General features: G+C 58.6%; 1 protein-coding gene across 4 annotated transcripts in view; it reads right to left on the bottom strand.

Moving 5' to 3' along the window:
- Positions 1-142: 142 nt before the first annotated feature.
- RAI1 (retinoic acid induced 1) overlaps positions 143-12614 on the bottom strand; it is a 130772-nt gene continuing 118300 nt past the window's right edge. For all 4 annotated transcript variants that reach the window (XM_063706625.1, XM_031011710.3, XM_055386042.2 and 1 more), the window contains 3 exons: positions 7898-7991; positions 2163-2212; positions 143-1620 (listed from right to left, as the gene is read on the bottom strand). In XM_063706625.1, the coding sequence (XP_063562695.1) occupies positions 1609-1620; positions 2163-2212; positions 7898-7991 (156 nt within the window). In that variant the 3' untranslated portion in view covers positions 143-1608. The remainder of the gene's footprint in view (positions 1621-2162; positions 2213-7897; positions 7992-12614) is intronic.

Below are 12614 nucleotides of genomic sequence, written 5' to 3'. Positions count from 1 at the left end.
GCGGGGGAGGTTTCCTGTTCTGTGAAAGGCCGACTCCCTGACTCCATTCATGCCCCCCCCCCCCGAGCCCCTCCCTTCATTCCCATTCCCCAACCTAAAGCCTGGCCCGGCTCCCAGCTGAATCTGGTCGGAATCCACGGGCTGCAGATTTTCCAAAACAATCGTTGTATCTTTATTGACTTTTTTTTTTTTTTCTGAATGCAATGACTGTTTTTTACTCTTAAGGAAAATAAACATCTTTTAGAAACAGCTCGATACACACAATCTTCAGTGTGAAGCAATATACTAATAAGAACACTAGTCGTCTTAACATTTACAGTCTTCATATATATTATATATATGTATATGTATACATATATATACACTATATAACGAGGCCAGATATAATACACACGTTTACCATTTTACAGTCATATGTACAGGAAGTTGCTAGGGCGGCCCTGGGCTGGGGGCTGCGTCAGGCCTATCGAAGCGTGGACAGAGCTGAGGACACGGACGGACAGGCGGACGGACTGGCAGGGACTGGCCCGGGCCGGTGGTGGCTGCGTGGACAAGGGGCGTCGCGGTAGCCCCTTACCCGGCAAAGGCCCGGTTGGGGCTCTTGCGGGCGCACGACGCACGGCGGCGACACACGGGAGAAGCGAGCATGTTCCCAACATATATACATTCTATGTAACATATATATAGAGGGGTACACAGGTTTTGTACACGAAATCTAGCGCTGTCCCTGCTCCCGTGCAGAGTCGGCGCGGCGGTCCCTGGTGGTGCACAACGGTCGCGCGTCCGCCGGAGGTGCGTTCTGGCCGCTTCTTGGGTTTTGCGCTCCCAGGCTGGGCTCCAGGGGTGGGGTGGAGGACTGGAAAGGGGACAAACAGAGGCCAAAGGGTGTCCCAGTCCCGCCCACACTCGGGGATCCCGCAACCCCTAACTGAGCATAGCCCAGGTCTACCCCGGCTTTGCCCGAACCGCACGAGAGATCTGGCAAAGGCTGGGCGGGAAGGCCCCTGGACGCGTTCCGCACGGTTTGTTCCAAAGGCTCCGGCCTCTCCAGCGCCGGCCTAGCCCGCTCTCAGAAAGGCTTCCTTTCTCCCCCGCCCAGTCCACGGAGCTAGGAGCCGCCCTCCGCCTCTTCCAGTACTGTTTCGACCCCCACCCCCAAGCCCAGGGCTCCCAGCTGCGCGCCACGACCGACTGGGGTGGCGGCAGCACCCACGTGGAATGTGTGCCACGTCGTCTTGAGATTCCAGAGGGAAAGTGTCCCCAGGACAAAGCCGTCTCCCACCCTCGCCGGAGGCTGAGCGCCCCGGGGAGTCTGGCCGCTCCGCGGGCTCCCCCTCCGCAAGCCTGGCCCCTGGGGTGGGCAAGAACGCCCTGTGCCGTCCGGTTCCGGGAGCAGGCGGCTCCGGAACGGGTTTTCCTCCCAACCCGGGGCCGCAAGTCTGAGCCCTAGGCGGCCGGATCCACGATCCGGGAGCCGGATCAAGGATCGGCTCTGGACCGGCGCTGGGAGCAGCTCAAAGGCCCGGGGGCTGCGCAGGCGGCTCCTCTCCTTCGGCGGCGGGCGGGCAGGCGGGCTCCGGCGGCTCCTCCGGCCGTTGGGGTGGATTACTACGGCAGCCTCTGCAAAAGACGCCCGCCCGCCAGTTACCGACGACCTCGGACCTCACAGTCCATAGGCCCCGCCCCCAGTGTGGGCCCGCCCCCTAAGCCCCAGACCCAGGCGACCCCAGAGCGCGGCTGGGGTCTCCGCCCGAGGCCGTCGGCACCACCCCTTCTGGCCCCACCCTGTCCACCTTCACCTTCACCTTCACCTCCGTGCCACCGTCCCGCGCCCCCGCCTGCCCCACTCTGTCACCTATCTTGGGGAGCTGAGGGGAGGCCGTCCCAGGGACGCCCTCCAGCCCCTGGCTGCCCATGCCCCGACGCCTGCGGGTTTTCGGCGGCCGCGGCGGCGGCGGCGGCGGCAGCGCGCAAGTGGACAGGGACCTGAGCTGGACGGCGGCGGGGGCTCCTGGGGGTGGGCGGGGAGAGCTCCCTCCCCTAGGGCTGGGCCCTGCGGGGCTGCGCAGCCAAGGGGGCCCAGGGGACTGTGAAGGAGGTGCGAGGTGGGGCTCCTCTCCCGCTTGACACCCCTCGCCCTACAAAACACTGTGGTCCCCTACCTTATGTTTGGGACATTTCAAAGAAAAGTTCTCTTCGATGAATATGCAACCTGTGACCAAAGAGAAGTTTCGGTGGTTAGGACAGGGTGGGGGCCCACAGCTGTTGGGGTTTTGTCTGCAGCCAGGAGGGGAGCCGCACTGCCCGCGAGGCTCCAGACTGCAGGGGCTCTTTTCAAAGAGTTAATCAGATCCTGCACAAAACCCTCTACACTCCACTCCACTCCACTCCACGACGCGGGTGAGGCCCCTGGCCTGGCAGTCTTGACTCACCTCACCTCCTCCGCGGAGAGCTTTTCCCCCTGAGTTCCACGTGCCGCCCCTCCTCACTTGAGGCAGTCCCTCAGTCCCTCCCTCCCTCCCGCCTTACTCTGCCAGCCACACTTGTCACTGCCTCCTAAGAGACTGGCCTGTGTGATCTTGTCTTGCTCCTTGTTTCTTTTTCTTTTTGAGATGGAGTTTCACTTTCACCCAGGCTGGAGTGCAGTGGCGCGATCTCGTCTCACTGCAACCTCTGCCTCCCAGGTTCAAGCGATTCTCCTGCCTCAGCCTCCCGAGTAGCTGGGATTACAGGCATGAGCCACCACACCCGGCTAATTTTTCTATTTTTAGTAGAGACGGGGTTTCACCATGTTGACCAGGCTGGTCTCAAACTCCTGACCTCAAGTGATCCACCCGCCCGGGCCTCCCAAAGTGCTGGGATTACAGGCGTGAGCCACCGCACCCGGCCTTGCTCCTTGTTTCTTCCCCACTGGCAGGCAAGCTCCCAGAGGGCACCAGCTCTGTCTTCTTCCCTGGATGTATGCCCAGCCCCTGGAAGAGCTCACTAACTTCCAGTGAGCATGTCATGAACCCCTGTGGACGGACTGGTAGTGGTGTTGCAAGCCTGGATTTGAGCATCTGCTACTTCTCTGAGCCTCAGTCTCCACATCTGTAAAATGGACATTATGCCACCTACTGTATGCCTATCGTGGAGATTGAGGATGGGAGTGTATAGAAACCATTTTGGCAGCAGCAGTGGCTCATGTCTGTAATCCCAGCACTTTGGGAGGATGAGGTGAATGAATCGCTTGAGCCCAGGAGTTCAAGAGCAGCCTGGGCAACATGGCAAAACCTCATCTCTATCAAAAATACAAGAATTAGCCAGCATGGTGGCGCATGCCTGTAGTCCCAGCTACTCGAGAGGCTGGGGCGGGAGGATCACTTGAGCCTGGGAGGCGGAGGTTGCAGTGAGCTGTGATTGTACCACTGCACTCCTGCCTGGGCAACACAGCCAGGCCCTGTCTGAGACAAAATAAAATAAACAAAATAAAATTTAAAAATAAACCACCCTGCACATGTGTGGCATGCAGTGGATGCAGGAGGCAGGGGCAGAGAGGACAACCAAGCATGGCCAGTGCTTATGCCCACCTACGCCCAGGAGGTGTTGCTATCTCAGGGAGTCCCCACTCCCCTGCCTACTGCCACCTAGGGAGAAGCTGGCTTTTCCCCCAGGGACCCCCCAGTCCCTAGTCCCCTTCTGGGCTCCCCTCCCTCAAAGCCTCACCAGCCACTGTTCTGAACAAACCCCAGACCCAAAAGTAGCTGGAGGCTGGTGCTCTCTCCAACACAATCTTCCTGTTCACACTGGAGGTGGCTCTGTGCAATGGCATCATGACAGGGTGGTGGCCAGAAGGCAGGGACAGTCCTGAGGGCAGGGCTGGGCGGTAGCAGGCCTCTCTGAGGCGGTCTGCCCTTGTCTCCAGAAGCTGGAGTGCCATGGACCTGGAAACTGCCATTCAGGGCCAGCAGCTAGAGATGTGCCACGGCTGTTCCCCTTCCCTTGGCTCAGGCAAGCCAGATGTGGTTCTGGGGCTGAACTAGATATTCCAAAGACACTGGGCTAAAATCCCAGGCCTGCCCCTGGCACGCCTGGGTAGCTGTGGGCACTCCCACCAAGGGAAGTTGAGGGTAGGAGGTGCCACTTCCAAACTGGCTCCCTCAGCACTGCCCCAGCACCACCCCACATGGGGCATGGGGCGGGAGTCACTGGGCAAGGCCAGTCCTCAGTGATCTGGCTCCTGACCTGGTGCCTGCACCTGGGGAACCTGGGCACTCACTGACAGGTTGGCCCCAGGGCCTGAGTGGGGAAAGGTTCAGACAGGACACTGTGGTGTAGCAGCCTCTGCCTGCTCTTCAGTCACTGCTTGTCTCCAAAGTGGGTTCCTTAACAAGAATTGGAAGGGGGCAGGATGAGTAGGCCAGGACAGCACAGTGCAGGGCAGAGGCTGGCAGCCAGTGGGCAGCCCTGGTGCCCTGCAGTCCCAGTGCCTGACACAGAGGCCTGGGGCTCCTCCCTGGCCAGACATCAGATCAGCCTGACCGGCCCACTCCCTCAGTGCCCTCTCGCTCCCACCCCCCCAGCTCCCCCACCGCCTGGCTGGCGGAGTCACGCTGGGGGCCCTCCCTGCACCCCAAGCGCCCGTCCTCCCCGCCTTCACTCTCGAGCTCACTTGTTCTCCCTCGCCTTCTCTGGCAGCTGTTCCTCAGTTTCCCAGGGGTCCACCCTCCTCCTCAGCCAGCTGTTCCATGGTGAACACAACCCTGCTATTTCGTCCCTTCCAGGGCTCTGATGAGCCCTCGCCTGCTGATGGTGGGCGAGACTTGATCCTGAGCCCAGCTATCTACACTTTGTGTGTCCACAGCTGCCTCTACTGCCGTGTGGCCAAAGGGAACTGCCGTGTGTGTAGATGGCCTGGCAGAGCAGCCCAGTCCCCTCCCCGCACCCAGGTCCTTTGTGGTGTGGCTCTGCAGCTCACCCCAGGTGGCCTGCACTTCTCTGTGCTGGACTTGGGACCTGCTTTGGCTAACAGAACGTGGGAAAGTCCAGGACCTAGGCTGTGAGAGGCCCTGTGACCTCCACTCTCTCAAAGCCCTGCTGCTGCCATGAGGACGCACCCAGGCCAGCCTGCTGGAGGATGAGAGATCGCATGGAGCAAAGACAAGCTGGCACAGCTGGGGCCACCCTAGATCATCCTGCTCCCAGCAGAGCCTGCAGCCAACTCACGCCCTTTTGAGAACTAATGAAGGGCTGGTGCTGGAGACATGAAGCTGGGCCTGGAAGGGCCAGTAGCTCTGCAGCAGCAGCTAATACTCCATTTGCACGTCCACGCCCTACTTCTCCCCTTCATGGGGAAGCTGGGCATCAGGCTTGTCACCTCCCTCTCCCTCATCATCAAGTCCCATGGATTCTGTGCCAACTCAGTCTCTGAGGTGTATGTCTCCATTTGCAGCATTCCTAGTCCCTTTCCTGCCTCAGTCTTCACGGTGCTACAGGGATCCCTGTTATATGAGGAATCCTTCTAGGATTTTATCTGAAACAAAAGTTCTCTTGCTCAAAGCCTAGTATGCAAGTCCCACCGCTAAACAGTTGCTACCCAGCTCCCCCGATCTTTTGAGACCTGGCTTAAATGTCACCTCCTCCTCGAAGTCTTCCTAGATTTCTCCCTTGTTCAGACAGGATGAACCTCTTCCACAGTGCATACTCTCTCCTTCCTGTCTGGTCTCCCTAACTGTGGCCAAGAACCACAGTTTTGCTGTCTGTCCCACTCAAGGGTGAGCCCCTTGAGGGGCTGGGCAGTGCTGGGATAGGAGAAAGAACATAGGACATGGAGCAAGAAAGCCAAGGCATTAAGTCCTGGGACTGTCCACACCATGCTGTGTGCTGTGGGTGAGGCAGCCAATCTGTGAAGATGGCTGGAAACAACATGGGTCTGTAGCAGGGCTGGGAGTGGAGCGGGCGCTAAGTTAATCACTGTGGAAGGAGGAATGTGACTCGTGGCAGCTATTATGGGGAGTGCAGCCACATGCCTGGGCAAGTGGCAGGGTCCATGTTAAACTCTGGCTCACACTGCTCAGAGTGGGAGAGTGAAGCCAGTGAGAATCCTCCATGTCCCTGCTCCAGCAAGCCCCTTCCCCGTTGGGTCCTGGCAGCTCAGCCCCCGCCAAGCAACTGTCAGCACTCAGAGTCCTCTGTGTCCTCCCTGGGGCAGCTCGGCTGGGCTGACACTGGCTGGGGACCCACCAGGCAGGTGGGGTACAGGCTGTGGTCCCCTGTCCAGGCAAAGCCAGCAGGGCATCAGGTGAGGAGGGGAGGCAGTAGCTGGGGCTGCTAGGAGAGCGACGGGAGCCTGGGGGGGCCTGGACTCTGTCCACTGGGAGGTGGGTTATGACTTCACCTCTTTCCAGGCCAGAGTTGGGAGGGATTGAGGGTGACGGGGAGAGGTCACAGAGGCTGGACCCAAAATAGGACTGAGGCAGCACCGTGTGGGTAGTGTTCATTATTTCACTCTCCTCCCAGCAGCTCTGCAGAGAAGGGGCTATTATCATCTCCATCACACAGGTGGGGAAACTGTGTGCAGAGGTATCGACCAACTTGCTGAAGACCACACATTAAAAACACTACTAGGGGCCGGGCACAGTGGCTCACGCCTGTAATCCCAGCACTTTAGGAGGCTGAGGCAGGCAGATCACGAGGTCAAGAGATGGAGACCATCCTGTCCAAAGCGGTGAAACCCCATCTCTACAAAAAATACAAAAATTAGCTGAGCGTGGTGGTGCACGCCTGTAGTCCCAGCTACTTGAGAGGCTGAGGCAGGAGAATCGCTTGAACCCTGGAGGCGGAGGTTGCAGTGAGCCAAGATCGCACCACTGCACTCCAGCCTGGGGACAGAGTGAGACTCCGTCTCAAAAATAAATAAATAAATAAAAATAAAAACACTACTAGGAGCCAGCGTGGCTGCGCACATCTGTGGTCTCAGCTTCTCAGGAGGCTGAGGTGGGAGGATGATTGAGCCCAGGAGGTTAAGGCTGCAGTGAGCCACGACTGCACCCCTGCACTCTAGCTTGGGTGACAGAGCAAGACTGTCTCAAACAAGAACGAAAACCACCCCACCCCCCACCACTAGGGTTTGAATCCAGGCCAAAGTTGGCCCCATATCTCCCAAAATATTGTTGTCCCCAATGACTAATATTGTACCATAAGCAATTGCTTTCTCTGGATGAAATAAGGAATGTCTCTGAGCCTCAGTTTCCCCACCTGGTCGATAAAGGTAAGGGCTCTTGGGTGGCTCCAGCCCATGCACGGTCATTCTGTGTGCCCAGTGATAGTAGGGGCTCAACAAATGCTTGCGGAACAAATGAATACATGAGTGAGAGGAAGGACCGGGGAGAGGATGGGGGGAGCCTGGGCCTACCTCCATACCCCATTACCCTGCTTCAAAACTTCCACAGTTGCTCCATGGGTCTCAGTCTGTTTTGAACCTCATCACCCCCAACTCAGTTGGTTTTTGCTGCTGTAGTTGTGCCTTTCCCCTTGTCTCTGCTGAGTGAACTCCTATTTATCCTTCAAAGGCCCAACCTCCAATACCCCTTTCTCTCTGAGGCCTGAGATCCTCCCTGCCGCTTGGCAATGACGGCTCCGCAGACAGCATTCCACATTGTTAATTTATGCCTCTATCTTCCCTCACTGCTCTGGGCACTCCTCAAGCAGGTGCCTGGGGAATGCCTCATTTTCATGTCCCTGGCATTGCCCAGCAGAGGTCTAGGCAGAGAGAAAGATAAAAGAATTGCTGGGGCAAGAGAGGAGGGAAACTGAAGAGTGAGATGGGGCCTGGGTTTGGGGAGCTGTGCCCAGGGAGGGTCCCCCTGGACTGCTTGGATGGGCTCCAGTGCCCTCCTGTTCCTGGGCGGGCTCGTACCTGCATCGCTGGCACATGGGTAGTGGTAGGTGTGGAGGCATCCTTTGTGGCAGCACCCAATGGTGGCCCCGGCTTCATGGCAGCTGGAACACATCTGATGAAGAGAAAGGAAAGGCAGGTGAGTCTCCAGTTGGAGCCCAGCCCTCAAGCTTTACAGGCTGGTAGGCCAGGTGCAGTGGCTCATGCCTGTAATCCCAGCACTCTGGGAGGCCAAGGTGGGAGGATCGCCTGAGTCCAGGAGTTTGATACCAGCCTGGGCAACATGGTGAAACTGTCTCTACAAAAAATAGTGAGGGGTGGTGGTGTGTGCCTGTAGTCCCAGCTACTCAGGAAGGTGAGGTGGGAGGATTGCTGCAGCCTGGGAGGTTGAGGCTGCAGTGAGCTGAGATTACGCCACTGCCTGTACTCCAGCCTGGGCAAGAGTGAGACCCTGTCTCAAAAAACAAACAAACAAACAAAAAAACCACAAAAAACCCGTACAGGCTGGCTGGCCCCCTGTGGTCCCTGCCTCCCTTCTCCAAAATGGTGCCTGAAAATCTACCAGAAGGAGATTCAGCACTGGGGTACACATGCCCACAAACATGGGTCATTTAGCACCCTCTGGGCTGGTACATTGGGTAGGGAGACCCCCTTGGGCCAGTGATGCCAGTTACTACCATGGCTGTGGCTACCAGCCAGCATCTGCTGCATGCTTCTGGTGTGCTGGGCGTGGTGTTTGTCCTTGTCCACTGGCTTGCTTTTTTTTTTTTTTTTTGAGACAGAATTTCACTCTGTCCCCCTGGGCTGGAGTGCAATGGCGTGATCTCAGCTCACGGCAACCTCTGCCTCCTGTGTTCAAGTGATTCTCCTGCCTTAGCCTCCCGAGTAGCTCCCATGTGCTGCCATGCCCAGCTAATTTTTGTATTTTTAGTAGAGACAGAGTTTCACTGTGTCGGCCAGGCTGGTCTCGAACTCCCGACCTCAGGTGATCTGCCTGCCTAGGCCTCCCAAAGTGCTGGGATTACAGGTGTAAGACACTGCGCCTGGCCTACTGGCTCTTTTTTCTTTTTCTTTTGAGATGGAGTCTTGCTCTGTTGCCCAGGCTAGAGTGCAGTGGTGCAATCTCGGCTCACTGCAAGCTCCGCCTCCCGGGTTCACGCCATTCTCCTGCCTCAGCCTCCCCAGTAGCTGGGACTACAGGTGCCCGCCACCACGCCAGGCTAATTTTTTGTATTTTTAGTAGAGACGGGGTTTCCCCATGTTAGCCAGGATGGTCTCGATCTCCTGACCTCGTGATCCGCCCACCTCAGCCTCCCAAAGTGCTGGGATTACAGGCGTGAGCCACCGCGCCTGGCCGCCTACTGGCTCTAACAGCCCTCTGTGGGTCCCTTTCATTAATCTCACTTTACAGATGGTGAAACTGAGGCTCCCATTCCAGGCAACAGTGAAGGCATTCAGCATGGTTTTGTACCCTTTCTGGCAGCAGGAGCACTTTGAAGCTAGGCTGGGACTGTTCTACCTAGGATGAGACCTGCACCCTCCAGGGGACCGGCTCTCAGACCTGTGAGAGGAGGCGGTGACGTGGTAATCCCTTGAGATGGCTGACTTCATGTAAATCTGATGCCGTCCTCCTCTAAGTCTCAAAACTGTCCTCTGCTGAGCTTGGGGGCTGCCCCACACCTGGACCAGCTGCTTGGAGTGGACGTGGCCAGGATAGGACAGTCACGCCAAGAAGGCCCTTGGAAGAGTGAAGCAAACCTGAGGCCGGGGAGGGAGAAGTCACCAGGCGCCAGAGCCACAGTGCCACCGTGCTGGGGGCAGGGAGTGAGGTAGAGAAGGCAGCAGAGAGGGCGGCGGCCTGTGCCCAAGTGCAAAGCCAGTGAAACAAACGACAATAGCTTCCTATGTGCCAGGCATGGCTGGAAGCCTCATGCCCACAGCAACCTTATGATGGGATTACTGTTATTTTACCTGGGTTACCAATGAGAGCTGAGGCTGAGTAACCTGCCCGAGGGCTCCAGGCTGGTCTCTGACCCCTGCAGCTGCCTCCAGGCTGGAGTAGGGGCCCACCAGGACCCCACATGCTCAGGGTGGGCGCACCATCCCACCCACAGCAGCTGAGAAATGTCAGAACACTCCCCTCCCCGCTGCCCATGCTGGGAGTGGGGCCTGGGGTGTATTCTAGAATTTCAGGTTTTCAGCTCAGGGCTGAGGCCTCCTTCCCGCCTAGTCTGGGATGGCCTCCTGGAGATCTGGAGTCCAGCGTCCCCAGTTCCTGACCCAAAAGGGATGACAAAACACAAGCCGGCTGCTGTCTGTGAGTGGCCCTCGGTGTCTGGATGTTTAAGCATGTGGGGGTCCTCTGGCTGAAGGCTTCTCTCCACTTACTGCACGGAGGCCCCAACCACCCTCAGGCAGGCATATGAATAGCATTTTAGATGTGAAGAAACTAAGATGCAGAGAGAGTGAGGCCTCAGGCCCTTCTGACCCCAGCTACCCAAGAGGAGGGCAGGGGTGGCAGCATGTAAACCCTGCCACAGGTGGGGCCTCTGCAGACACCACCTAGCCCCCTAACAATGCCCGGAGCCCGCTGTGGGTCCCTCTCACCCCAAGCATTCCATGGCCAGGCTCCATCTGGATAGGAGGTAGGGGTCTATGATGGCTTTGGGGGAAGGGCAGGCAGGCTCAGAGACAGCAGGCGAGGGCAGTTCCCAGAAAAGGCCATCGAGGAAAAAAGGTATCCCTGAGAGCTGGCTCAGAGGTTCTGCCCTCCAGAGCGCAAAAGTGAGGTCAAGGTACCGAGGGGTGTGGCAGTGCTGGGGCCAGGGACACAGCTGCACCCCAAGCCCCTTCCACATGCCAGGCAGGTCCCACATGATCCACAGAACCCCACAATCCTGCTAACGGGGTTTGACATTGTGGAGTTCTCAGAGCATGCGTGACTCGCCTGGAGCTATGGAACCAGCCCTCGGCAGAGCTGGGATTTGAACCAGGGTCTGACTCCAAGGAGCATGGCGCCCCCAAGCCACTGAGGCAGGAAGGGGTGGTGAGCCAAAAGTGACCCTGGGAAGCCCCAGACTCTACCCATTCTCCCAGGATGTCCCATCTGTCTGGCAGGGTGTTCCTGGTTCCGACCTTCCCGGGGCAGCCCTAGTTGCGCAGGCTGTCAGGCCATTTCTGGAGCATAGCACAGCAGACAGGCATGGGCTGGGCTGGCAAGTTCCAGCCCCCGTGTGGTGTAGGGAAGCTAGCGCCTCTCCAACACACACTGTCTCCTCAGTCCAGCAGGACCTTGTGTGTGCATAGGCAGTTAAGACACCCATGGGCCAGGGACAGGATGGGGTGGTCGGTGCTCAGGGCTGACCCCTCCTCCCTTCGGCTGGCCAGTGCTGGCTGCAGGGGACGTGGAGACGACCTGATCTCAGCCTGGTGGGACGTGAGTGTCGGGGAGCCCCTGGTGAGGCTGCAGGACCGAGGACGCCGTGGGGAGAAGGCTTTCAGGAATGGGGCTGTGAAGCAGGGGAGGTGGTAGCCAGCTGGGGCTGGTGACCTGAGGGTTATTATTTTTTGATGACGAGAGAGAGAGAGAGAGAGAGAGAGAGAGAGGGAGGGAGAGGGAGAGAGAGAGAGAGAGAGAGAGAGAGACAGAAAGCAGGAGAGAGGCAAAACATCACTGTAACTGGGAAGGGGAGAGGGAAGAGGCCCAAGGCCACCATCTGCTGGGCAAGCAAGGCCCGCAGCACCAGGAACCTGCAGGAGTCCTGTCGGGGCCAGCCTTCCTCTGAGGTGGAGGGTGGAGTGAGGTGGGCAGGGCGTCTGGGCGTGGAGAAGGTCTCCAGCCATCCCCATGGGCAGTGGGAAGCAGGTGCCCAAGACACACACTAGGAGGCGTGGGTGGCAAACACAGTGGGCCCCCACCGGGACCTTGGTTTGGCCAGGCAATGCCACGGCAACTGTCAGGAGCAGGGGCTGCTCAGAGGGGCTGCAGGGGTGTACTGCGAGGAGCAGGTGGGCAGCGCAGCGACGGGGGAGGAGGCTGGGCAGGGGGAGGGGCGAAGCCATCGGCTGGGGCCACTGTGCTGGGTCACTGAATCACTCAGATGCAGGCAGTGTTTGTCCAGGGCCTCTGGAGACCCCTGCCAAGCCCCTCTGGCTCCCCTGTGACCTCAGCCGCACATAGTAGGTTGAAGGAAGGAGTGGAGGGGATGGGACTCAGGGCTGGGGCCAGAGAAGGCTGCAGGCGTCCCCACTGAGAGCCACCACACAGCGCTGAGAGCCGGGAGCGTCACTCCACGGAAGTCTGGATGAGGCAGTGGAGTCGGGGTTGAATGTGGGGGCAGAAGCATGGCCCCGGGGGAGAGGTGGACCCCACCGCCCCCACTGACCCCTCCCTCAGAAGGGCACAGAGGTACTCTATGGTACTGGGGAAGTGGTGACACCACGAAGAACGCCACCCTGCTGTCACCAGAGCCACCAGGCCCCTCTGCACTGACTATCACAGGGCTGCCGTGCTCGGTGGGCTCAGAGGTGCCCTCCTTTTAACCCTCCCGACCCCTCCTCCATGGGCACCCTCACACCCACGTTAGGGGCGAGGGGACGGAGGCACAGAGAGGGCAGGTCACAGCCCCAAAGGTGCATGGCGGCACAGCCCCAGAGTTCCCTCTCTCATGTTGGTGCTCAGTGACTATGGCTTCCAAAGCTGGTCTCAGAGCCAATGGTGAGAGGGTCCGGGTCTGCT

Source organism: Gorilla gorilla, chromosome 4 (genome assembly GCF_029281585.2).
Source record: "Gorilla gorilla gorilla isolate KB3781 chromosome 4, NHGRI_mGorGor1-v2.1_pri, whole genome shotgun sequence".
NCBI lineage: Eukaryota > Metazoa > Chordata > Mammalia > Primates > Hominidae > Gorilla > Gorilla gorilla.
The sequence above is the reverse complement of the archived record's forward strand: the minus strand, read 5'-3'. Positions and strand labels throughout refer to the sequence as shown.